Genomic DNA, 27,056 nt, shown 5'->3' with positions numbered 1-27,056 from the left:
TAGCAGCCGCTGCAGTAGTAGTAGTAGCAGTAGTAGTAAACTTTATTATAATCTTGGCTGTTGATTTGAGTTGGTGTTTGCTTATCGGTACCTGTGTAGCAGGTGTTTGGCGTGGATGGGGTTAACTTCAGCGTGCACGTGGAGAACCAGACCCGGGTGAGAGACGCTATGAGCCGGCGGCACCACCGGGTCTACCAGCTCTACAGCCGCACCAGCGGCAAACACGTCCAGGTGCTGGGTAGACGCATCAGTGCCCGCGGAGAGGACGGAGACAAATATGGTAAGACACCACACACACATGGAGACACGCACGTACACACACACACACACACACACACACACACACACACACACACACACACACACACACACACACACACACACACACACACACACACACACACACACACACACACAGACCCACACACGCACAATCCTCAGGTCTTGGCAAGGTGCAGTGGCGGGTTGTCTCAGGAGCACAAAGACCTCATCGACTGACTGCTGACTCAGTAATTCACCAGAGAGACACAGAGAAAGAGAGAGAGGGTGAAAGAGAGGGAGAGAGGCTTAGCAGGTAGAGTTTTAGTCAGTGTTAAAAACTCATCTCCTCCATCAATCTATCCATTGATTTCTCATCCTCCCTGTTGTCTCCTCTGGGTTTAAAACAGCAGGCTGCCTCCCCCTCCTCTCCCTCCCCCATACATCCCTCCCTCCCCCCTTCCCCTTTCTCTCTCCCTTTGTAATTATGCCTAACCCATTCTTAAACCACAGAGGATCAATGCAGGGAAAAATAATTAACGCTAGTATTCATATTCCTCTGTGTAGACGAATGGGCTTCATGTTACCAGCTCTCTCATTCCCAACCATGCTTTTCACAAACACACCACTTGGAGCCAGCTGTACTGCTGCTCCAGGAGCAGATCTGTTCTTGACAAATGGTCCTTTAAAGAAAAGAAGACTGTGGTTAATGAAATCAGGCAATGGCAGTAAAGCATTGTGGGAGGAAAAACAGAGAAAAGAGGGTAGGGGTGAAGGTGTAAACATGTAGAGGGGGAAAGAGAGGAGGGGAGGGGTGAAGGTGTAAACATGTAGCGGGGGAAAGAGAGGAGGGGAGGGGTGAAGGTGTAAACATGTAGAGGGGGAGAGAGAGGAGGGGAGGGGTGAAGGTGTAAACATGTAGAGGGGGAGAGAGAGGAGGGGAGGGGTGAAGGTGTAAACATGTAGAGGGGGAGAGAGAGGAGGGGAGGGGTGAAGGTGTAAACATGTAGAGGGGGAGAGAGAGGAGGGGAGGGGTGAAGGTGTAAACATGTAGAGGGGGAGAGAGAGGAGAGGAGGGGAGGGGTGAAGGTGTAAACATGTAGAGGGGAGAGAGAGGAGAGGAGGGGAGGGGGTGTAAACATGTAGAGGGGGAAAGAGAGGAGGGGAGGGGTGTAGGTGTAAACATGTAGAGGGGGAGAGAGAGGAGAGGAGGTGAGGGGTGAAGGTGTAAACATGTAGAGGGGGAGAGAGAGGAGAGGAGGGGAGGGGTGAAGGTGTAAACATGTAGAGGGGGAGAGAGAGGAGAGGAGGGGTGAAGGTGTAAACATGTAGAGGGGGAGAGAGAGGAGGGGAGGGGAGGGGTGAAGGTGTAACATGTGGAGGGGGAGAGAGAGGAGGGGAGGGGAGGGGTGAAGGTGTAAACATGTAGAGGGGGAGAGAGAGGAGAGGAGGGGTGAAGGTGTAAACATGTAGAGGGGGAGAGAGAGGAGGGGAGGGGAGGGGTGAAGGTGTAACATGTGGAGGGGGAGAGAGGGACAGGGAGAAAGAAGATTATTGATTTCATGTGACCCCTTTGTTGACTAAGGTCATGTAGGAACCATTTTATGGATTCATTTTTTAAACAGGCACACACATAAAGTCAGGGCAGTGTTATTACAAGAGATAAGGACTATATTACACACTGAATCAGCTTCACAATGGAATGATGAACACATACCACACACTTACACCGAACCACACACCACAAACTCACACCACACCACACACTCACACCACACCACACCACACTACACCACACACTCACACCACACCACACTACACTACACCACACCACACACTCACACCACACCACACTACACCACACCACACCACACACTCACACCACACCACACTACACACTCACACCACACACTCACACCACACTACACCACACCACACTAAACCACACCACACACTCACACCACACCACACACTCACACCACACATTCACACCACACACTTACACCGAACCACACACTCACACCACACTACACCACACCACACTAAACCACACCACACACTCACACCACACCACATTCTCACACCACACATTCACACCACACCACACCACACACTCACATCACACCACACCACACTCAAACCACACACTCACACCACACCACACACTGACACCACACCACACACTCACATCACACCATACATTCACACCACACACTCACACCACACCACCACACACTCACACCACACCACATACTCACACCACACACTCACACATTCACACCACCTACTCACATCACATAACACATTCACACCACATCCTCACACCACACCACACACTCACACCACACCACACACTCACACCACACACTTCCACCGAACCACACACCACACACTCACACCACACACTCACACATTCACACCACACATTCACACCACACCACACACTCACACCACACACTCACGTCACACCACACCACACACTCACAACACACATTCACACCACACATTCACCCCACACACTTCCACCGAACCACACACCACACACTCACACCACACACTCACATCACACCACACACTCACACCACACATTCACACCACACCCTCACACCACACACTCACATCACATCACACCACACACTCACACCACACACTCACATCACACCACACCACACACTCACACCACACATTCACACCACACAATCACACCACACACTTCCACCGAACCACACACCACACACTCACATCACACCACACATTCACACCACACATTCACACCACACATGCACACCACACCACACACTCACACACTCACACCACACACTCACACCACACCACACACTCACACCACACCACACACTCACCACACACTCACACATTCACACCACCTACTCACATCACACCACACACTCACATCACACATTCACACCACATCCTCACACCACACCACACACTCACACCACACCACACACTCACACCACACACTTCCACCGAACCACACACCACACACTCACACCACACACTCACACATTCACACCACACATTCAGACCACACCACACACTCACGTCACACCACACCACACACTCACACCACACATTCACACCACACATTCACCCCACACACTTCCACCGAACCACACACCACACACTCACACCACACATTCACACCACACCCTCACACCACACACTCACATCACATCACACACTCACACCACACACTCACATCACACCACACCACACACTCACACCACACATTCACACCACAAATTCACACCACACACTTCCACCGAACCACACACCACACACTCACATCACACCACACATTCACACCACACCACACACTCACACCACACCACACACTCACAACACACATTCACACCACACCACACACTCACACACTCACACCACACACTCACTCCACACACTCACACCACACACTCACACCACACCACACACTCACACCACACCACACCACACACTCACACCACACCACACACTCACCACACACTCACACCACACCACACTCACACCACACACTCACACCACACCACACTACACTACACCACACCACACACTCACACCACACCACACTACACCACACCACACCACACACTCACACCACACCACACTACACACTCACACCACACACTCACACCACACTACACCACACCACACTAAACCACACCACACACTCACACCACACCACACACTCACACCACACATTCACACCACACCACACCACACACTCACATCACACCACACCACACTCAAACCACACACTCACACCACACCACACACTGACACCACACCACACACTCACATCACACCATACATTCACACCACACACTCACACCACACCACCACACACTCACACCACACCACATACTCACACCACACACTCACACATTCACACCACCTACTCACATCACATAACACATTCACACCACATCCTCACACCACACCACACACTCACACCACACCACACACTCACACCACACACTTCCACCGAACCACACACCACACACTCACACCACACACTCACACATTCACACCACACATTCACACCACACCACACACTCACACCACACACTCACGTCACACCACACCACACACTCACAACACACATTCACACCACACATTCACCCCACACACTTCCACCGAACCACACACCACACACTCACACCACACACTCACATCACACCACACACTCACACCACACATTCACACCACACCCTCACACCACACACTCACATCACATCACACCACACACTCACACCACACACTCACATCACACCACACCACACACTCACACCACACATTCACACCACACATTCACACCACACACTTCCACCGAACCACACACCACACACTCACATCACACCACACATTCACACCACACATTCACACCACACATGCACACCACACCACACACTCACACACTCACACCACACACTCACACCACACCACACACTCACACCACACCACACACTCACCACACACTCACACATTCACACCACCTACTCACATCACACCACACACTCACATCACACATTCACACCACATCCTCACACCACACCACACACTCACACCACACCACACACTCACACCACACACTTCCACCGAACCACACACCACACACTCACACCACACACTCACACATTCACACCACACATTCAGACCACACCACACACTCACACCACACACTCACGTCACACCACACCACACACTCACACCACACATTCACACCACACATTCACCCCACACACTTCCACCGAACCACACACCACACACTCACACCACACATTCACACCACACCCTCACATCACATCACACACTCACACCACACACTCACATCACACCACACCACACACTCACACCACACATTCACACCACAAATTCACACCACACACTTCCACCGAACCACACACCACACACTCACATCACACCACACATTCACACCACACCACACACTCACACCACACCACACACTCACAACACACATTCACACCACACCACACACTCACACACTCACACCACACACTCACTCCACACACTCACACCACACACTCACACCACACCACACACTCACACCACACCACACCACACACTCACACCACACCACACACTCACCACACACTCACACCACACCACACTCACACCACACACTCACACCACACCACACACTCACACCACACACTTCCACCGAACAACACACCACACACTCACATCACACCGCACATTCACACCACACACTTCCACCGAACAACACACCACACACTCACACCACACACTCACATCACACCACACATTCACACCACACATTCACACCACACCACACACTCACACCACACATTCACACCACACACTCACACACTCACACCACACACTCACACCACACACTCACACCACACACTCACACCACACACTCACACCACACACTCACACCACACCACACACTCACACCACACCACACACTCACACCACACCACACCACACACTCCCCACACACTCACACCACACCACACATTCACACCACACCACACACTCACACTCAAACCACACACCACACCACACACTTACACTCACACCACACCACACACTCACATCACACCACACATTCACACCACCTACTCACACCACACCACACCACACATTCACACCACCTACTCACATCACACCACACCACACACTCACACCACACCACACCACACCACACCACATAATCACACCACTTCACACCACAACCTCACACCACATCACACCACAACCTCACACCTTGCTCTGTGTCGGGCTGTCCTTATGTCTGCTTGGATCTTTTTTTACAAGCCCCATTTGTGTTGACCAGTCTCTTGTAAACAGGCTTATCTGACAACCAACCATCTGCTCACCCAAATGTATGTCTATCGCTCTTTCTGTTCTCGCTTTGACATCTGTCTGTTATTTATCTGTTAGTTTAATGTAGGCTATATCTGTTGCTCTGTCTGACTGTCTGGCTGTCTGCCTGTCAGTCAGACAGTGGCTCTAACATCTGTCTGCCCCTCTGTCTGTCTGTCTGTCTGTGTTCCTCTGTCTGTCTCTGTCCCTCTGTCTATCTGTCTGTGGCTCTAATGTCTGTCTGTCCCTCTGTCTGTCCCTTCACAAGCCCAGCTTGTAGTGGAGGCTGACACCTTTGGTAGCCAGGTGAGAATCCGCGGCAAAGAGACCAACTTCTACCTGTGCATGAACCGCCGCGGCAAGCTGGTGGGAAAGGTGAGACCTATTCTGATCTCTCATGTTCTCAAACAATTACAGCATCATAGGCTTATGGCATGATTCACAACAACATACTGAAAAAGTACTGTTTTGAAGCATTCCTGAGCATTCCTTTTAGTTTAGATTGAATCAATTCCATGGATTGCTGACCTACTTCTCTTTTCTCCTCCTGTGTGACTGTCTGTGGTCGTTTCTCTGTTCTCTCAGAAGGCCAGTAATAAAAGTGAAGACTGCGTTTTTGTAGAAAAGGTTCTGGAGAACCACTACACCGCACTAATGTCGGCGCGATACACCGGCTGGTACGTGGGCTTCACCAAGCGGGGGCGCCCTCGCCGCGGCCCCCACACGCTGCCCAACCAGCAGGACGTCCACTTTATGAAGCGCTTCCCACCCGGGGAGTACCCCGAAACCACGCCCTTCCGCTTCACAACGGTCAACAAGAGGAGTAAGAGGGTCCGTGCCCCTGGGACCCGCTAGCAGATAACGGCTAGCATCCATCTACTGCCCATTGCCTGTACCTGTTTATCCAATAACCACTAATGGGATAACATTGACCCTTCCTCTGGACTTTAATACATGATAAGTGGCTAATTAGCGCAATTGGACCCGGCTAACATCCACTGCACCTGTTCCTGAAGCTAATAGATAATGGACCAGTGCTACACAAACACTCCTTACCACCTGACCCCACCTACTGGGACAACATGTACTCTGCTCCAGACCCTGGCTGGTAGGCCTACTAACTGGGCTAGTACCACAGTACACGCACTAACTTGACACTTGTCCCTACTAGCTGTCACTGCCCCAGGCTTCACTATTTCTATCCATTGACTGAAGGCCACTAATAATAACTTTATTTGTAAAGCGCTTTTCAATACAAGTAACAAAGTGCTTCACATCATAAAATAATCAAATGAAAGTACTAACAAAATAGAACAAGCCTATAGCCCTGCTACTAGCCCGTCGAGGAAGGCCCAGAAGCTATGACAAGGCCCCTGAAAGGTAGCTAAACTGACGCCCAGGCTTTCCACCTTATGTAGGCCTCGTTTCCCTCCAACCCCACGCTTGAACAGAACGGTGCTATTGCACTGTCCCTTAGCAGTGGCCAGTTAAGCTCTGCTTTAGAACAAACATACGAAAACTGGTCACTTGGCTGGTTTAGCACGCATCTCTGCGTTAAGGTAAATGTGATTGCTCTGATAAAACAAGAATGACTTCAGTGTGTTTAAACTCCTTAAACTCCGTTTGAGGGTTAAAATGTAGCTAAGCTAGCGACACTGCAATAGCCCCAACCTTTTTCACAGACTTGGACCAGAGCAGCTATCCAACACTGTCCAGGACTGGATGATCGCCATTGATGGACCGAAAGACAGCGAGACGAGAGACAGACAGAAGGAAGGACCGACGGACAGACTGACAGAGAGGGGGACAGACAGGGGGGACAGACTGGAGGTCTATGGGACAGTGGCACCATGAGAGAAACAGTGGAGCAACAGGTGGACAAACAGGAAACAGGAAACAGGAAGAGGAACACAGGAAGTCAGTGGAGTGGAGATCAAGCCACAGAACAGAACAGGCCAGAATGGCACCGTGGTGGAATGGATGGACTGCTTTGGACGCACTTCTCTCTGTCTCACCCCCCTGGCGAGGAGAATCTGTGTGAATGAACGTATGTATATTGTGTGAGTGTATGTGTCAGTGTAAGGGCACCAAAGACCATTTGTGAAGCTGTTTGGGGGGAATCTGCAGAGTGACTAGATTAGCCCTGTATAACCTCCCCCAACAACTCACTAAAGGGACTGAAGCTTTAAGAACCAGAATGTACAAACCAAGCTGCACCAAAAATAAACAAACTCTAATGACCACCAAAGACAACTGGAGACCAGCAACATATCAACTCCCCAAGTCCCAACCCCAGGACAGAATTCTCTCTTCTTATAGGACCAGAGGGTGATGACGGTGGCATGGGGCGAGGGTGCCTTCTCTTCATATTAGCGTTGCTATAGAAACGACCCAGGGGATGACGCTCCTGTGCGATACCATGGATACAGAATGCTGCTACCAGGACATTCAGTAAAGCACCAAAGTCTCATACACAAAATATTAAAGGGAACAATTTATTAAAAGTTATATATATAAAGATGACAAAAAAAACGAAATAAGCAATCTTACTATGATTGTCACTATAATTGTTATTATTATTATAAAATTATTTTCATTTATTTATTTCAGCTCTGTTTGCAGAAGTCATTCTAAAGTCAGTAAACGTTACAGAAACATGTCTCCTGTGTCGTAGACCATCTATACACAGGTAAACAACCCTTCAATATCATCATCATCATAGAACATAAGTCTTCCACGAGAGAGAGCGACTGCTGCTGATCTTCTGCCATGTTGCGGATTCTTTTCCATGACAGGTCACAGTCCTTCATCTCCTTTTCCACAGTTCTTCCCCAGGTTTCCGTTGGGCTGCTATGCTTCCTTTCTTGGAAATTGTGGGTCTTGTACTGTACTTATATCCATGACTACTGATCTTTGTGGAAAATAACTGATAGGGTAGGCTTCTGTAAAGCGGTAGTATCCTATTTGTCATTCTACCTATCAACCCACCGACATGGGCCTATACACCTGACACCAACCATCCCCCTTAACCACCACACAATCCTCAGCCACCATCCCAACACAAAATTCTACCATGGCATTTCGATATGATTGAGTCACCAGTCACAATAAATATATAGTTGACTTAATCTTCTTGGCCCCATCGGGAGTGTAGGGTGTCCACAAAGGCACTCACCCTCACTCTCTGTCAAGCTTTTCATTTGCATCTTGCCACGAGATCCATGATTTACTACGTTCTTGTAGTGGAGTGTCTCCAGTTGCTTTTTGGCCACACCTGCTTTTATAACTAGTCCTCCTTTTCCTTCATCTGCACTGATCTGTAAAAACAGGACAGGTGGAACTAAGCAATATGGTGGAAGCCTACTGGCCAGTTAATTACACCTGTTCTGTTCTTTCATATCTGAGACGATGATGGAAAGGAATAAAGGAAAGGGAGCAATCAACTTTGAACTGTTGAGATGCAGCCCTTCTCTTACACACTCTCCCATCCCGCACCCCTCTCTGGCGGGAGGTCATTGAAGAAACATCCCTGCCAAGTGACCCAATCACGTCGGCAGATACAAACAGCTTACTCAGGGGGGAAAGGGCTGTACCCGAGGATTCCGAGGAAGGCGCAGCAGAGGAAGGAATCTGAATAGTGGGGGGTTCTGGAAAGTCGCTGCAGTTCCACTTGGAATTATGGAAATATTCCACAGAGCCATTCCAGTCTGGAAGGTGTATGGTAATCATGTCAGGAAAAGAATGCCAAATATGTGCGTGAGAACAGAGCAGTGACCCGAGAGCTGCAGAACTGATGGGCCAAAATCCCACAGACCCAGAGGAAGCACACACACCCATACTCTAAACAGTCTCACACATCCACACCACACATATCCAGACGACACCAGTAATTCTACCTCAGTGCTATACTAAACACAGTATCATTTCCCACAACAGGAACCCTCTGCTTTTCGCTCACACTCTCCACAAGACTTCCAATAACAAGTTGAATCCCCCCATCCGATGGTGAAGGATAACAGCTACCGGTATGGAGCCAGTTTCTACAGTACAGATGCTCTCTAACTCTACCCAGAGTCTCAGCTACCCCAATCATGAATAGGAGAAGGCATGTGTCCCGAATGGATCCCTATATTAAAAGCACTACTTTTGACCAGGGTGTCATTTGGGACAGCCAAGCTCTGCAGGTTGTAGTTTGAACTCTGGCATTTGAAGTTCATTATCCCAACAAGTTCATTATCCCAGCAGCCACTGCAGGTTCCATGTATATCAAAACCGTACTCCCATCTCCAGTACTGTTGCTAAGGGAAACCACATATGGCTTTAAGGAAAATGACACGTTTCCTACAAGGTTCTTTCTCCTGTTCATAAGAGTGGGTAGTGTATTAGAACCAGTTGGAATCGATAAGAGTAACTACATGGTTATGACTAGTGTTTCACCATGGCACGCTCAGTGATAAACTGGGGTTAGAGCACCACCTCCTGGCAAAGTTCAGAAGAGCACACATTCACCATAACTATCTGCAATGAAGTTGAAATGGTCATTAAGGACACAGACTAACATCTGGGTACACTCTCACTGATGTAACACACACTCACACTCTAGTTGGCTCAACGCACCACCACTGCCAAGTACTTTATTCACAATGTCAGAATTTCTTTAAAAAAAAAATCATTTTAATATACAACACATTTTTTGACAAGACAACTCAGTTTACAGCTAAACTGAGCCCAGAGTTCCAGATTCTCTCATAACTAAAGCAAGCACAGATGATCAGAGAGATGGAGAGGAAATGTAACAACAGAACAGTGAATGAGAAGGAGAGAGAGATAAAGAGAACTACAATGGCTTAGTATGATTTTAATAACAAAATATCAAATAAAATTACAAAATAATAAAAAAACAGTAAGAATGTAAGAGTCAAAAAGAACAAAAAGGTGTTGCCAGGACGCTGTATCCCCAGCAACCACAACATGCACATCTGTTGTGCATGGCGACAAGCCCAGTCTCTTCACCGCATTTTCCAAGTGTCCACACACACACCATACATACGCGCACACAAACACTTGAGTGTATGTCCCGAACAAGTGTTCATTCCAGGCAGAAGCAGCAAAAGAACCAGGAGAGATGGAGTGAGAGGGAGGGGTCTTTATTCCTCACTCCCTGCTTCTCACTCCATCTCTCATCCACCTTCTCTCAGAGCCGAGTTCAAGAGTCTCTCTCTCCCACTCTGCAGCGCTAAGGTCATTCTCTGTCCATCCGTGTGTGTCTAGGCAGGGTTGGGAACTGAAGAACTAGAGCTTAAGGTAGGACTTCTGAAGGGATTTACTAAGGTAAGGAGTAAGATATGTCTAGTCCACTGTTGGTGGTTTACTGTAGATTGGGAACATAAGCCAGTGAGAATATGAACGTGCAGGTGTGTGTGTGTGCATTCTACAGGGCGAAACGTTGCAGTGTATGTTTTTCAGGGGTGTGAGAGTCCTTGTCAGAACAGGGGTACTGACAAAAGGATGAGGAAGAAGACGAGTTGAGAACCTCTGCAACACACACTCCATCAGCCAATCCGATATCAGCTCCTCCAGGACTCGCTGCAGTGGATGGCGCCACCTGCAGGACAGAGACAGGTCAGCAACTACAAGCCAGAGTTTCAGCCAGTGTGTGTGTGTTTTACCTGCTATCTGGAGATGTAGGTGTAGGTTCGTGAGGGGGACCGGCCCTCTGACTGGCCATTGGTCGACACATTCAAGAAGTCCCAGATGAGGATGGTGTCGTCATGGGAACTGCTGATGATCTGGAACTCATCAAACTGCAGCCGGAACACACGTCCCGAGTGCTCCTGAAAACAGACGCATATAATACCATGACAATCACCTTGACAGAGAGACACACACACACACAGAAACTCACCACCAGTGTGCGCAGGCACAAGGTGCTGGCTGGGGCTCGTGGATCCAGAGCAGCTTGCAGATCCCACACCTTTATCTTACTGCAGAGAAAGGAGACAAGGTCAGAACAGCAGTGTGTGTGTGTGCGCTTTTGTTGGAAGAAGACAACGATCAATCAGTATACTGTTTTGCTATGTGTATCACCCGTCGTAGGCACCACTGACGATCCTCTTGTTGTCGAAGCGAATGCAGCGGACCAGTTCCTCATGACCCTCCAACACCCGCAAACACGCTCCACACTCAATATCCCATAACCTGGAGCACACATTGACATTACAGTTCATCAGGGTTCATACAGTCAAATTCAAGTACTTCTTCCTCACACTGAGAATAATTTTCAAGGACCATCAATATGTAATAGTTGATATTATGCAGTTGTTTCTAGTCGCCACCAGAATGGCAGTCTTTCAACCTCATTTTAAACAAAACAAACTTCGTATTCATTACTACTTGAAAGTTGTAGTCAATAATACATTGTTTCACTACATACATGAGTGGTAAGTCAGTATTGATGATGTAATTGTAGTAGTGATGAGCAGAGTTTTGGGACTCTGGTGAACACACATGTCCTATTCACATTACTCAACCATTCCAGCTTAATGACTGTGTTTATTGGGCCTTGGGAAGCTACTACTTAATAGCTACGAAAAAGCCCCTTGCTTCTGACTGGCAGCTTTAGTGTCTCCGGTCAGGTGGGCTGTGAGGGAAAACCTCACGTGAACGGCCACCAGAACGGAAGGAGGGCGCCTGCTGCTTGATGAAGCAGAATATCGCGGGCGTCCCGTGAATGAGGCGATCAGCAAAAAAAGCTCTGGAGGTTGAAGGGAAAGAGTCACAATGTAGAAATGGCGCCAGCACAAGATACAGCTCTGGAGGTTGAAGGGAAAGAGTCACAATGTAGAAATGGCGCCAGCACAAGATACAGCGTCGTGTGGCTCTCCAGGGATCCGCCGTCGTGTGGCTCTCCAGGGATCCGCCGTCGTGTGGCTCTCCAGGGATCCGCCGTCGTGTGGCTCTCCAGGGATCCGCCGTCGTGTGGCTCTCCAGGGATCCGCCGTCGTGTGGCTCTCCAGGGATCCGCCGTCGTGTGGCTCTCCAGGGATCCGCCGTCGTGTGGCTCTCCAGGGATCCGCCGTCGTGTGGCTCTCCAGGGATCCGCCGTCGTGTGGCTCTCCAGGGATCCGCCGTCGTGTGGCTCTCCAGGGATCCGCCGTCGTGTGGCTCTCCAGGGATCCGCCGTCGTGTGGCTCTCCAGGGATCCGCCGTCGTGTGGCTCTCCAGTGCCGTTTCACCCATGCTCATAATGCTAAAGTCCAACGCATTTTTTTTTACACCTTACATGGTGTGGGTTGGTTGGTAAACTATACTGAACAAATATATAAAAACGCAACATTTAAAAAGTGTTGGTCCATGTTTCATGAGCTGAAATAAAAGATCCTAGACCTTTTCCATGCGCACAAAAGGTAGCATTGAATATACAATTGCCCAGCATTTTAGCTATCGATGTGACGTTTGGCAGCGCCTAATCAATCAGTTCTGTAGCTGCCTGGCTGAGTGGCAGTGTGGGTGGAATGAGCGAGCTCGCCTGGAAACTAGAATGTGAAACACGTGAGGAAATAAAACTGCAGTCTGCCTGGAAATTCATTTGCAAGATCAATACATTACTCCAAAATATTTGATCATTATCTGTTCTTCAAGAACCAACTTGAGAAAATGTCTGATTTTCAAGGTATTCCAGTACTTGGATTTAAGCACTTCCAAGCACCTTGTGCAAACCCTGTCTCATGACCGACAGACATTTTACTCAGACACACGTCCCACAACACCCCGTAAACCTAGTGAAACTAGAAAACACACTCTTACCGTATGGTGTTGTCTGAGGAGCCGCTGACCACTAGTCTGTCTCTGTACTGCAGGCAGGCGATGCCTCGCTTGTGTCCGTTTAGCGTGCGCACAAACTCACACGTACTGGTGCTCCACACCTGCAGGGGGCAGCAGAGACACTCCGATATGATACCCCACATCAAAATGAACATGAAACACCAATATCCACTACAGTAGAGACATTGAAATACTCAATGTGCACAAACATACACAGAAGACCCATATTCTATATACCAAGATTGATGTAATCACACCATTCTCCCCTCACACCTTAATGGTGCGGTCTCCAGACGCCGACACAATGTATTTGTCGTCGAAGTCGACCACGTTGACGGCGGCTCGGTGCCCCACGAGGACGCGCCGGAGGCTGATGTCGGTGGGCGAGGCCATGTCCCACACGGCGATGGAGCGGTCCTTAGAACACGTCACCATCAGACCGTTACAGAAGCGCAGGTGGAGCACCGCCTCGTTGTGATGGATCAGAGTGTTCAGTACTTCACCTGACGTCACGTCCCACACCCTGCACGGACGGGGGAGGAGAGAGAGAGTCGAGGGCAAGAGGGATGGAGAGAGAAGGATATAATAGGGAGAGGGGGGGAAAGAGGGAAAGGAAAAGAGATGGAGCGAAAGAGACTTATTGGTGAAAACACCGAGTCCCAGTCAACACACACACGGGACCAGCCATTAAAACGTTTTTATTGAGTTCCACTGCTCGCCAGGGAGAGGGGATCAAACACGCACTCAGAACACACACTGGAAACAAGTCCCCGTCAAGCCGTTGCTAAGGAAGTGAAGTCACATTTTCCTTGGATACCTCAAAGGGAGAGTGAAGTAATGAGTGTGTTAAGGTTGAGTGTCCGTATGCAGCAGGCACTGCCATGTGTTGGCACACACAGTCTTGCCTCATGTTGAGCGTTGTGAAAATGTTAGCTAACCATCTTGACGATCACTCAACAGTCACAATTTTTACACTGTCAAAGATAGACCTACCCTGGAGGGTGGCAACTGTTGACGATTTAATTGAAAAAGCTCTCTTCAGGCAAGGCCTACAATCAGTGTGTGTCTACAGACAATTGCACAGACTGTATTAAGTGTGGTAGAGAGAGACTGGCATTCACAGATGGTGGATAGCGCAGCGTAACACTAGCTAGAAATACGTGAGGAAGGTTTCAGACATATAGCAAAACCTCAAGGCAGAGTGCAACCAGAAGTCGCTCCATGTTTGACTCAAGAGGGCTGGCTAGTGTGACAGTTGAAACTAACCGTGACACAGAGTGGTACGCTATTCCCTACATAGTGCATTACTTAAGACCAGATCCTTATGGGCCCTGCACTTCATAGGGAATAAGCTGCCATTTGGGACAGTGATTGAAGACAGATCACAGATGGCTAAAGGAATGGGGTAAAGCAGAGCGATGTGGAGACGGATGCACACCGACACGGTTGGCTATCCTGACTTTTTAGTCACGTTTCTAGGATGCTAATGTAGGGATTCTATGTGTATTTCCATGGAGCTGACGGTGAAGAAGTCACATCGCAGTTAGAAAGGTGTGGAGGTGTCATATAGGTGTCCCAAAATGCCACTGTATTCTCCATATACGGTAGTGAACTACTTTTGACCAGAAACCTATGGGTCCTGGTCAAAACTAGTGCACTACAGAGTGAATAGGTGCCATTCGGACGAAGCCTAAGTGTGCGTATATGACGACGGCTGGGTCATACCTGACAGTAGAGTCGGAGGAGCCAGTGACTATGACCCTCTCATCATACTGCAGACACAGCACAGAGCCTGTATGACCTGTCAGAATCTTCAGACACTCCAGAGACTGCTTGTCCCAGATCTACACACAGAGAGACAGAGCAGGAGATTTGGGTCAGGGTAAGAATGAGCTGGTCTCAGAGTATTGACCATGCTCCATTTCCCTGCAACGTGGAGGCATCTCTTTGTACTGCAGCTCTGGAGCTGGGCAGGCTAGCCTTTTCCTGGGTACCTCAGTCAGACAGCCCCCCCCTCTAAAACAACAAGAAAAATCCTCACGCCCCTCCCTTTCTCCCTCCAGGACAGATGAGTGGAACAATTACTCCATTCATATTTTAATTCATGTCTGTTCTCGGGGAGAAAGACAAGCTGCTGTTTCACTTCAAAGGTAGTCTGTAATACCATGATGATTCATCCATCTTGCCCTGTCAAAAAGATAGGCACACACACATACCTTTATGGAGTTGTCTCTAAGGCCACTGATGATCTTATCGTCGTCGTACTGGAGGCAATAGACTCCTTTACTGTTCTCTGACCGACACTGGATCCTCTGTAGGTTGTGTCTGCCACACCGCCAGTTAGCCTCAATCGTCTACACAGAAAGAGGGAGAAAGAGGAGAGGGGGGAGAGGGAGCAGAGACGGGGTGGAGAAGGAGGAGAGGAGAAAAGGGGAGGGGGGGTTCACAGGGAGTGGGGAAGAGAGAGAGAGAGAGAGAGAGAAGGGATACACAAGAAGACAACAGGGCAGGTAGAGAAGAGAGAAAGGAGTGGATATGTGAGCGAGGAAAAACAAGAGATGGAGACTGATGGGGAGAACAACAAGGTGAGAGAGGAAAAGATCTTTTCCATCAAGATGAATCAGCCTTTTCAAGGTCTATAGGTACACAAAACACTTCCAAATGGCATTCCCTCTAGAGTACCCTACTTTACACCAGAGCCCTATGAAACCAAAAAGGGCTAGGGTTTGTTTGTGGACAGAGCTACTGTCTTACCTCTATGTCCTGGATGATCTTGGGGTAGAGGGAGTGGTAGTAGGAGTTCGGCGGGACTTCTGTCGTTCGGTTCTTGAACAGATACTTCTCCCTTCGATGATGGACAGAACAATAAGCCAATGAGAACTCAAATTTCAGAATTCAAAAGAAGTCAAGTGAAATTGTTTGAGTGTGTGCGCGCTCACCACTGGTGCCTCTCTGACAGGCCTTTCCAGAGGGGGTCTGTGCGCACCATGCGTTCTATGAGTTTCTTCCAGAGCATGCCCTCTGAGATCACCCTCTGCCACTCCTTACACACCAGCTCTGCCGAGCACAAAGACTGCGCGTCCAGGAACGACAGAATGTTCTCTGCTATGTGGTCCAGCCCCTGGGCTAGAGAGAGGGAGGGAGAAAGGAGGTGCAAGTGTGAGTCAGAGTGGGAGAAGACCTGAATGTGTGTGGATGAGTGTGTGAGAGTTCAGAAGTCAGTGGTGTGTGTGTAAGCATTCAAAAGAATTTGTTGGAGAATCTGAACGTGTGTTACCTGGCAGTGCTGTGATGAAGTCTCGTTGAAGCATGGGTTTGAGGTAGGTGTTGATGTGGCCGTGTTGGTAGTGGCACATATGGGAGATGAGGTGTTCTACAAACTCCACTTGGTCAGTCTCAGACCACTGGTCAAACAGGGCGATGCACTGCTCCTTGTCACAGTTCCCCTCTGACGGACGCTTACGAGAGCCTGTCATTACAGGACCATTACTAAACTGACAGGGAGAGGACAGAGGGGTTACTGACACACACACAAACACACGGGATGAAATGACTCCCTGATACGCGTCGCTCCCCGATTCAATTGTTTAAAACTAGTGCATTGGTAAGCAGACCCCAAACCAATCAAATGTAGTATCAGTCGGTCAGAAAATCAATTCAAACTTTAGGAATTGCTGGTTCAAATTTTTTGTTCCTCGTTTTACATTATTTCTACTTTCTGAAAAGACCTAATCTTTTGTGACAACCGATGCGTCCTCTCCATCAGTGTAGCACTGCATGGAACTGTGTTAAGTCAGTTATCTGCAAGTCTTTTTGCATGCTAAACAACCCCAGTCAAAATCAGTAGCCTCGTCAAACTGAGCACACGCGAGGTAGACGACCTGTTCCAGATCTTACACATCTGCACCTGACAGTGGGTCGGTAGATGCCTAGTGTCCCATATGGCTCTAATCTGACAGTAGTAGTGGGTCGGTAGATGCCTAGCTGCCTACATAGTTCACAGCAGGGGTATTCAACTCTTAACCTACGAGGTTCAGAGGCTGCTGGTTTTATGTTCTACCTGATAAATTAATTGCACCCACCTGGTGTCCCAAGTCTAAATCAGTCCCTGATTGAGGGGAACAATTTTTTAAAAACACAGTGGAACCGGCTGAGGTTGCTACAACAGCCTCCACTCTTCTGGGAAGGCTTTCCACTAGATGTTGGAACATTGCTACAGGGACTTGCTTCCATTCAGCCACAAGAGCATCTGGGAGGTCGGGCACTGATGTTGGGGGATTAGGCCTGGCTCGCAGTCGGCATTCCTATTCATACTAAAGGTGTTCGGTGGGGTTGAGGTCAGGGTTCTTTGTAGGACAGTCAGGTTCTTACACAACAATCTTGGCAAACTATTTCTGTATGGTCCTCGCTTTGTCCACGGGGGCATTGTCATGCTGAAACAGGAAAGGGCCTTCCCAAACTGTTGCCACAAAGTAGGAAGCACAGAATCGTCTAGAATGTCATTGTATTCTGTAGCATTAAGATACCCCTTCACAGGAACTAAGGGGCCTAGTCAGAACCATGAAAAACAGCCTCCGACCATTATTCCACCTTTACCAAACTTTACAGTTGGCACATTCTCCTGGCATCTGCCAAACCAAGATTAGTCCGTCGGACTGCCAGATGGTTTAGCGTGATTCATCACTTCAAAGAAAGCGTTCCACTGCTCCAGAGTCCAATGGTAGCAAGCTTTACACCACTCCAGCCGACGCTTGGCATTGCGCATGGTGATCTTGGGCTTGTGTGCAGCTGCTTGGCCATGGAAACCCATTTCATGAAGCTCCAGACGAACAGTTCTTGTGCTGATGTTCCAAACTGCCTCTGAAAGCAACTCGGTAGTGAGTGTTGCAATGGAGGACAGAAGATTTTTACTCGCTTCAGCACTCAGTGGTCCCGTTGTGAGCTTGTGTGGCCTACCACTTCTCGGCTGAGCCGTTGTTGCTCCTAGATGTTTCCACTTCGCAATAACATCACTTACAGTTGACTGGGGCAGTTCAGCAGGGCAGAAATATGACAAACTGACTTGTTGGAAAGGTGGCATCCTATGATGGTGCCACGTTTAATGTCACAGTTCTTCAGCAAGGCTATTCTACTGCCAATGTTTGTCTATGGAGACTGCATGGCAGGGAGCTCAATTTTATACACCTGTCAGTAAGGGGTGTGGCTGAAACAGCTGAATCCACACATTTGAAAAGGGGTGTCCAAATACTTTTGATTAGATAGTGTACTTTTGTATAGATAGTGTACACACAAAAGTCAGCTCAGACAGATTCAGCAGATGCCCAGCTCATGAGCTCAATCTGCAGTAGATTTTAATTTAAAAAAACGGAAAATGTATGTTTACGCAACAAATACTAATGCATCAAATATTATCGTTCTATAGTCAAACCGAATCGTTTCAAACTAAAACGTATTGTTCCTGTATAGTAGACATTGTCTCTACATACGGATCCAATCGTCTTGAATAGGAAAGACGCACATCCCTCACACACATGCACTATGAGTTACCTTCCCACTAAAATCTAATTTCCCATTGTCATAACTTAAGTGTTTTTCAAGGACGATTATTACATTTTATAATTTAAATCTTTAAGACACATTACATAGATGACATACACTCATAATCCACCTACACACACCTTGGTGAGAATCGTGGTTTTCTTTGGGGAGAGGTCGTCTACGTGGTTCTGGGACTCCATGACTGACGTGTTCTGTATGGAGAGATGACAACATGACTGACGTGTTCTGTATGGAGAGACGACAACATGACTGACGGGTTCTGTACGGAGAGACGACAACATGACTGACGGGTTCTGTACGGAGAGATGACAACATGACTGACGTGTTCTGTACGGAGAGACGACAACATGACTGACGGGTTCTGTACGGAGAGACGACAACATGACTGACGGGTTCTGTACGGAGAGATGACAACATGACTGACGTGTTCTGTACGGAGAGACGACAACATGACTGACGTGTTCTGTACGGAGAGACGACAACATGACTGACGTGTTCTGTATGGAGAGACAACATGACTGACGTGTTCTGTATGGAGAGACAACATGACTGACGTGTTCTGTATGGAGAGACAACATGACTGACGTGTTCTGTATGGAGAGACAACATGACTGACGTGTTCTGTATGGAGAGACAACATGACTGACGGGTTCTGTATGGAGAGACGACAACATGACTGACGGGTTCTGTATGGAGAGACGACAACATGACTGACGTGTTCTGTATGGAGAGACGACAACATGACTGACGGGTTCTGTATGGAGAGACGACAACATGACTGACGTGTTCTGTATGGAGAGACGACAACATGACTGACGGGTTCTGTATGGAGAAATGACAGTGCAGGTTTACAATATGTCCGTGTCCCTTACACACACTTCATCTGAACCAGTCAGACTATTGAGAGCCCTGTCCAGGTGTGTATGGATGTCAGTAGAAGACAACCATAGAAGGTATTTCTTCAGAGGATAGACGTACTACCTCATCTGCAAAATCAACCTGATGTTACACTGTATCGTTTTAGACTAGTGGTCACCAACTCTTTGTGAGTCAAGATGGAAGATCTTTATTTTACATGAAGAAAAAAGACGTACAAAAGGTAATGCCTATGCAACATTAACCAATTAAAATAGGTTCTGTAACAATGAGGTTTGTGCAGTAGGCCATAGGCCCAATACATTATCACTGCTTGAATGGCCCTGCCAATGTTGTTCTTCTCAGAACATTTTGAAATGTAAAAAGTTAATCATTTGTTGTGTTACTTGAGGTACAGCCAAGTGAGCATAATAATTCACTTTAGTTTTTTTTACTGGACTGATGACCTGCATCTGATGGTCAGTCTGAGGGGAGGGAGGGAGAAGTGGTTAGGCTGCCTCTCACCAGAGCCACTGTCCCTCCACTGAGAAAAGGCGATACAGTCTTCCAGCTGATCGCGAAAATCAAGTTGCACTGCATTATTTCTGTCTCATGCACCAGTTCATGTTACTCCTATGATCAGAAAAAGTGAAATATTCCTCGATCATAAAAAAAGACAAGGCGCTAATTAGAGGTCAACCGATTAATCGGAATGGCCAATTAATTAGGGCCGATTTCAAGTTTTCATAACAATCGGTAATTGGTATTTTTGGACACCTTTATTTAACTAGGCCAGTCAGTTATTAAGAACAAATTCTTATTTTCAATAACAGCCTAGGAACAGTGGGTTAACTGCCTTGTTCAGGGGCAGAATGACAGATTTTTACCTTGTCAGCTCGGGGATTCATTTTCGCAACCTTTCGGTTACTAGTCCAACGCTCTAGCCACCTGCCTTACATTGCACTCCACGAGGAGCCTGCGTGGCACGCTGACTACCTGTTACGTGAGGGCAGCAAGAAGTTGCTAGCTAGCATTAAACTTATCTTATTAAAAAAAACTATCAATCTTAACATAATCACTAGCAAACTACACATGGTTGATGATATTACTAGTTTATCTAGCGTGTCCTGCGTTGCATATAATCGATGCGGTGCCTGTTAATTTCTCATTGAATCACAGCCTACTTCGACAAACGGTGATGATTTAACAAGCGCATTTGCAAAAAAAGTACTGTCGGTGCACCAATGTGTACCTAACCATAAACATCAAGGCCTTTCTTTAAAATCAATACACAAGTATATATTTTTAAACCTGCATATTTAGTTAATATTGCCTACTAACATGAATTTCTTATAATTAGGGAAATTGTGTCACTTCTCTTGCGTTCCGTGCAAGCAGTCACGGTATATGCAGCAGCTTGGGCCGCCTGGCTCATTGCGAACTGTGTGAAGTCCATTTATTCCTAACAAAGGCCATAATTAATTTGCCAGAATTGTACATAATTATGACAACATTGCAGGTTGTACAATGTAAGAGCAATATTTAGACTTAGGGATGCCATCCGTTAGATAAAATACGGAACGGTTCTGTATTTCACTGAAAGAATAAGCGTTTTGTTTTCGAAATGAGTTTCCTGATTCGACCATTTTAATGACCAAAGGCTCGTATTTCTGTGTGTTATTATGTTAAAATTAAGTCTATGATTTGATAGAGCAGTCTGACTGAGCAATGGTAGGCACCAGCAGGCTCGTAAGCATTCATTCAAACAGCACTTTCGTGCGTTGATCTGAGCCATCTGATTGGCCAGTGGTAGGCCTATAAGGGCACTTGATTTGCGCTCTGGGCCTGCCGGGTAGGGGAGTTCTACCTTCAGATACATGAAATGGCTCAAAATGGGAACACTTGGCGTTCCCGGCACTAGGACTGCTAACTCAAAAAATATATATAATGTTTGGTGATCAACTGGGAACGCCTTGGACATCGACCAGTTGATCGTGATCAACCGGTTGGTGACCACCATTTTAAACCAATAGTAACCGGACAGACAGACGGGTACACACACAAAATCAGGGCTGAAGCAGACACTAGCAGTTCAGTACAAAGCAGACAGACCGGTGGTGTAGAGAGAAGCCTAGGCCATAGGGACAGGCAGCCAGTGACACCCAGGCAAGCATACCGCGGAGCCTCACTACACCCCCAGTCCTACACACCTCCAGGCAACCTAGCACTGCTCCCCAGGCAACATGCTCTGTTAGCCTATCCTTATTGTCCCCCCAGCCAACTCCGCTATTCTGACTCAGATTAATTTAACAACTTTTACCAGGTGAACTTGTGCAATAACCACAGAATGTTTTATTTTTTTGTTTTATAAAAATAAAAACATGCAACACTTCCTCTTAACAGTTGCGAGGGAGGGAGAGACGCAGCCTAGCTACTGGAAGGTTAACTTTCACTTCAATCAGTACTAGCTAGGTTTGGCCAGGCTTGATAGAAGCCTGTTCCTGTGATTCACGTGTTAGCATATTATGCTCACAGTGGTTTATCATCAATGTTCAGTTTATGGTGTAACGTTAACAATCTTTTGGAAGCTGGCCTGGATCTACCTTGGAGCAGAAGATGCCAGAGAGGTGCCTGAGAGAAGAGCAGATTTTGGGGGAGGGAGAGGCAGGAAGGCAAAAGGGCCATGGGAGGATGCAGGACATAGTACGTGGTGGTGTGGTGTTAGGGGGTGAAGAGGAGGGAGGAGAGAGTGGGGCAGCAGGTAGGTCGGTCAGAATTAAGAGGAGAGAGTAGCAGAACCTGGTTGTGAGCCCGGGTAGAGGGGATGCTCTGCAGGCACCTGAGTGCACACAAACTCTCTGCCACCGAGGAGCAGCCCAGCCAGAGAGAGCGAGGCACAGAGCTCTGTGAGAGAGAGAGAGGAATGAAAGGAGAGAAAACAGGAATGACACAGGGAGGGAGAGAAAGGGTGATGATGAGAGAGAGGAAAAGAGAGATGAGGGAACAAGGGAGATGAAGGGGAGGAAAGGAGATGAGGTTAAGAGGATAGATAAGAGCGCAGCAGAAGGAAGAGGGTCAGAGACAGAGGGAAAGAATACGTAAATAAAGAGTGAAGACAATGATGACCAAACAGAATAGGAGAGGAAAGAATAGATTGGTGTTGAGGAGAGAGATGTGTAACCAAACCAGTGTTTGAGGATGAGGAGAAGAGAAGGGAGGAGGAGTTTGGGGTAGTGAGGGGAAAAACCAGTATTAGAACTACAAGCACATTTGCACAGTGAGCGAAAAAAGACACACACTTTCAAACACAAGGCATAGTTAGACATACAAAAGCATTATTAGATATGAAGTGGGTGGGGAAAGGAAGAGGAGTGGGAGGGGCAACAGGCATGTTTGTCAATTTTCTGCCCTCTGATTTTTGTTAATGCCCTGCCCTCTGCCATCCTCACACTATGGAAGTGGTTAGTGATTTACATAGGGACAAAATGCACACACACAAACAGAAAACAACAAACCCAACATGAGTGTACATTGCAAAACAATTCAGTGAAAGTAGGCCATATAATATGGCCAACATCGGTGAAAGGCTACTCCTGGGTCCTGGGTAGGCCTGAGGGTAAATAGAACAGAAACATATCCTAGCTCAAGTTCAATGTAGTTACTTGCAGGGCTCATCTTAAAGTAGTTGTGTTTTAGAGAGGGGTGTGACGTTTACCTAAATAGGAAAATAAAAACTCAAGTCCGGACAGAGTCATTAGTTAGTTACAGGTGAATCACTTAAGAGTATTAGTCATTTCTGATTCATCATGAAAGTAATGCCATCCTTGCTGTTGTGTGAGGAGACAGTCTTGTTCTGTGGAATTTCACTTTCTCTGCTGGCTGGAACCAAATCCGTTACTTTTTGATCAGACCCTTTTACTGTAAATATCAGGCTTAGGCAAGACATTTCAGTTGAACGCAGTCAGTTGTACAACTGAATAGGTATCCCCCTTACTGTAGCTATAAACTCTGTTTACAGCTTCTAGCTAACTCTCACATTTGCCTGTCAAGACTGGCAATTAGCTGACGTCCTCTATCAAAAATGATGTCAGACCAACCACTAACAAACTAGAACTCTGGGCAAACAGCTATAACCCCCTCGAAATATGATATGTCTTTTGGGCGGATCATGTGTCTAGTTCAGCTAACTAGCTAATCAGCTACCAATGAATACTGCGAACTTACGTTAACTACCTTGGTAAATTGAACGATGACAAGATGAAAAACCAAATACAACATCAATAGCTATCTAACTTAGACAGCTGGCATTTATGTAGCTGTCAAAATGAAACTACTGAGTGTCAAGTAAATTGAAATGATTAATGAATCACAACACAATGTCAGGGTGCCCAACTACGTTAGTAATGGAGTTAACAATTTAAATACCTCTTTCTAACTAGTTAATGTTGATGCCCACTTCCTTCTACGCAGCTTTATAAACAAACACGCACACTAGTTACAATAACATATCGACATTGAAGAGGGGTGGGGGCAACACGCTTCATTCTGTTTATATGATCTTAATATACATTTTTATAGCTAGTCATGTATGTTGAGTCCATAGCTAACAGGCTAACTAGTTAGCTAACTAACTATGACACACTGGGCCGTGTGGCGCAGCGTCACTGCAGTGAAACGCTACACCGAAAATCTTGGCTTTCTTCAGCGGACGACTTTAAGTAACCTTTCGACTATTTTACATGTTAATGATTCAAATTGTCCACTGCAAAGGGAAGGGACTGTCCTGTCACTTTGAAAGATAGTTAGGTGTCGATGACCTAGTCAATCGCTGGACCAGTATACTCAAGGAAAAATATCGCTCTTTCAGGCCCTCCCTCATTTTTCCTCCACCTCTCCTGACCGTCGGTTCGAATTGGTACCCCGCCAGCCTTCGATTCAAGGCTCCACGGTTCCTTTTCGAGCCCAATAGCAACCCCGGGGACCTAATCTCACCAAAGCTTACCATTAATTCCAACGTGTTGTCCTCCATCTCCGGCTCCATGTTGTTGTTCCCCCCGAATCTCGGCTGTGAAAATAGAAACCCAACCCTGCGTCGGCGGCCTGCAAATGCAGAGACGTCATTAAACTTCCTAAACTACAGCTTGGCAGGGCTGTTTAGTGGGGGATGGGGCACTCCCTTCAAAATCAGACACTCTGATTGGCCGAGCTAAGCTAAAGAGGCGTGCATTAGCCCCATAATGATTGGCTTGTCGTGCTATCACGGCTTTCCCCGGGCTGCGTTCAGTACGTTTTGACGTTCAATTGAACAGAAACGGTGCTGTACTGAACAACCAGTTGAAAAACGGAGATGGGTTGGTTGTGGATTGGGGAACGCTGTCAACCACACCTAGCATCACTGAGGTATAATGGGAAGATTCGATTATGCTGAGCCGCGGGGCACGTGGCCCGTCACGTCATCGGGCGAAAGCTGAGAGGGAGGCGCACCATCTCAAATCGAACAGTAATCTGCACCTCTCGATCATTTTGTCAAGGAAGCATTTACCCTTTTGCATGGGAAACGCATATTCGTAGTCATTACCTACATGTGCTTAATTACGTCACTTTTGTTTTGAACAGGACACTTGGCTCATACCCGGGAGCCAGCCCGCTTCCAAATCGAATTGTTTCAATTTTCAGCGGATACAAAATACGCCTACACTGGCGACCAGGCGGGATGAATTGAAACCCACCAAGAACGCTCTCCACACCTACCAAACCGGAGCAAACGTACCTCAAAGTCTGTTCAACGTTTTTAGGACACTTGTCGTTCAGTAGAAACCGTTCGGCCACGTAGCAAACGTTCAAGTGAACTGAACGCACCTCCAGTGACTCCCCAATCAGAAGGACACATGGTTGAAGATGTTAACATACTGAGAAACACAAAGCTTTATCAGTAATCATCACTTATTGTAACGATATTAAATATCCAGGCTCAGTGATGACTTGTATCTTACAATGAGTATGATGAACACTTTGCCTTCCCGGCACTAGGACTGCCAACTAAAAAATATATATACATTTCTGTTGGGTCAGGTAATATTAGAGAATGATGTGAGGGGGGCTGATGGGTGGAAGATGTGTGTTGATTGTGGAAGCATATTCATTCTGCAGTACTTCTAAACACTAGTAAACAAGCAGCAGATCATTTGAAAAGACAGTGGATATAATGGCTAAAATGACAAATCTAGACATGTAAAGGCCAACTTGGGCAATGTCTGGGCAAATGTATTCTTACATATGTGATGAATAAAACGTGTAGAATGGGTGATGGTGTTCATTTTCTGAATTCCATTTTCTCCTTAACTTTTACACTGTTGATCGAGATGTCAAAAACCTGACCAGTGGTCTAACCGAGTGCATCTCTGTATTACCAGTCATGTGAAATCCATAGATTAGGGCCTAATGAATTTATTTCAATTTCCTTATATGAACTGTAGCTTAGTAAAAATCTTTAAAATTGTTGCATTTCTATTTTTGTTCAGTATAAAATACATGCACAGGATAGCATATAAACAATTCACACATTCTACAGCCACTCTGATGCTCATGGGCTAAATAAAAATGTTCATCAGCAGGGGAGCCGGTAGAGCCAGTTCCTCTGGGAACGACACTCCACATGATTGAGACCACAGTGGATGAGGAGGTAGCAA

The 27,056-nt window shown here is 47.2% G+C and overlaps 3 protein-coding genes across 8 annotated transcripts in view; 1 reads left to right on the top strand and 2 right to left on the bottom strand.

Moving 5' to 3' along the window:
- Positions 1-8,773, top strand: part of LOC129827739 (fibroblast growth factor 18-like) — a 30,095-nt gene extending 21,322 nt beyond the window's left edge. Inside the window, exons 3-5 of the mRNA XM_055888849.1 lie at positions 100-280; positions 6,398-6,504; positions 6,715-8,773. Coding sequence (XP_055744824.1) covers positions 100-280; positions 6,398-6,504; positions 6,715-6,984 — 558 coding nt within the window. The 3' untranslated portion in view covers positions 6,985-8,773. The remainder of the gene's footprint in view (positions 1-99; positions 281-6,397; positions 6,505-6,714) is intronic.
- Positions 8,774-10,732: 1,959 nt separating this feature from the next.
- On the bottom strand, positions 10,733-25,545 carry LOC129827735 (F-box and WD repeat domain-containing 11-B). Of its 5 annotated transcripts, XM_055888837.1 has the most exons (14): positions 25,370-25,545; positions 23,167-23,271; positions 19,632-19,703; positions 17,231-17,447; positions 16,893-17,079; positions 16,708-16,798; positions 16,170-16,307; positions 15,679-15,797; positions 14,227-14,476; positions 13,936-14,054; positions 12,217-12,327; positions 12,035-12,113; positions 11,799-11,963; positions 10,733-11,734 (listed from the first exon to the last, which is right to left on the bottom strand). In XM_055888837.1, exons 1-13 carry the CDS (start codon positions 25,406-25,408, stop codon positions 11,802-11,804), a joined length of 1,689 nt encoding a protein of 562 aa, XP_055744812.1. In that variant the 5' UTR covers positions 25,409-25,545; the 3' UTR covers positions 10,733-11,734; positions 11,799-11,801. The 5 variants fall into 5 exon arrangements, with proteins under 5 accessions (XP_055744812.1, XP_055744814.1, XP_055744813.1 ...); XM_055888839.1 differs by lacking the exon at positions 23,167-23,271 and having other exon boundaries at positions 25,370-25,542; XM_055888838.1 differs by lacking the exons at positions 23,167-23,271; positions 25,370-25,545 and adding an exon at positions 22,971-23,138.
- LOC129827738 (uncharacterized) lies at positions 12,322-13,921 on the bottom strand. Of its 2 annotated transcripts, none has more exons than XM_055888846.1 (2): positions 12,948-13,921; positions 12,322-12,889 (listed from the first exon to the last, which is right to left on the bottom strand). In XM_055888846.1, the coding sequence occupies exons 1-2, from the start codon at positions 13,372-13,374 to the stop codon at positions 12,714-12,716; spliced, it is 603 nt and encodes a 200-aa protein (XP_055744821.1). In that variant the 5' UTR covers positions 13,375-13,921; the 3' UTR covers positions 12,322-12,713. The 2 variants fall into 2 exon arrangements, with proteins under 2 accessions (XP_055744821.1, XP_055744822.1); XM_055888847.1 differs by having other exon boundaries at positions 12,322-12,939; positions 13,024-13,919.
- Positions 25,546-27,056: the final 1,511 nt, after the last annotated feature.

This window comes from Salvelinus fontinalis, chromosome 29 (genome assembly GCF_029448725.1).
Source record: "Salvelinus fontinalis isolate EN_2023a chromosome 29, ASM2944872v1, whole genome shotgun sequence".
NCBI classification, from domain to species: domain Eukaryota; kingdom Metazoa; phylum Chordata; class Actinopteri; order Salmoniformes; family Salmonidae; genus Salvelinus; species Salvelinus fontinalis.
This window is presented reverse-complemented; position numbering and strand designations above follow the sequence as displayed.

Coding starts and splice junctions, on each gene's coding strand:
- LOC129827735 (XM_055888837.1), bottom strand. CDS start 25,408: ATGGAGCCGGAGATGGAGGACAACACGTTGGAATTAATG. Junction 17,448..19,631: donor AAACCACGATTCTCACCAAG/GTGTGTGTAGGT, acceptor TCTCCCTGTCAG/TTTAGTAATGGTCCTGTAAT. Junction 17,080..17,230: donor CTTCATCACAGCACTGCCAG/GTAACACACGTT, acceptor CCCTCTCTCTAG/CCCAGGGGCTGGACCACATA.
- LOC129827738 (XM_055888846.1), bottom strand. CDS start 13,374: ATGAGCATGGGTGAAACGGCACTGGAGAGCCACACGACGGCGGATCCC. Junction 12,890..12,947: donor TGTGACTCTTTCCCTTCAAC/CTCCAGAGCTGT, acceptor TTTCCCTTCAAC/CTCCAGAGCTTTTTTTGCTG.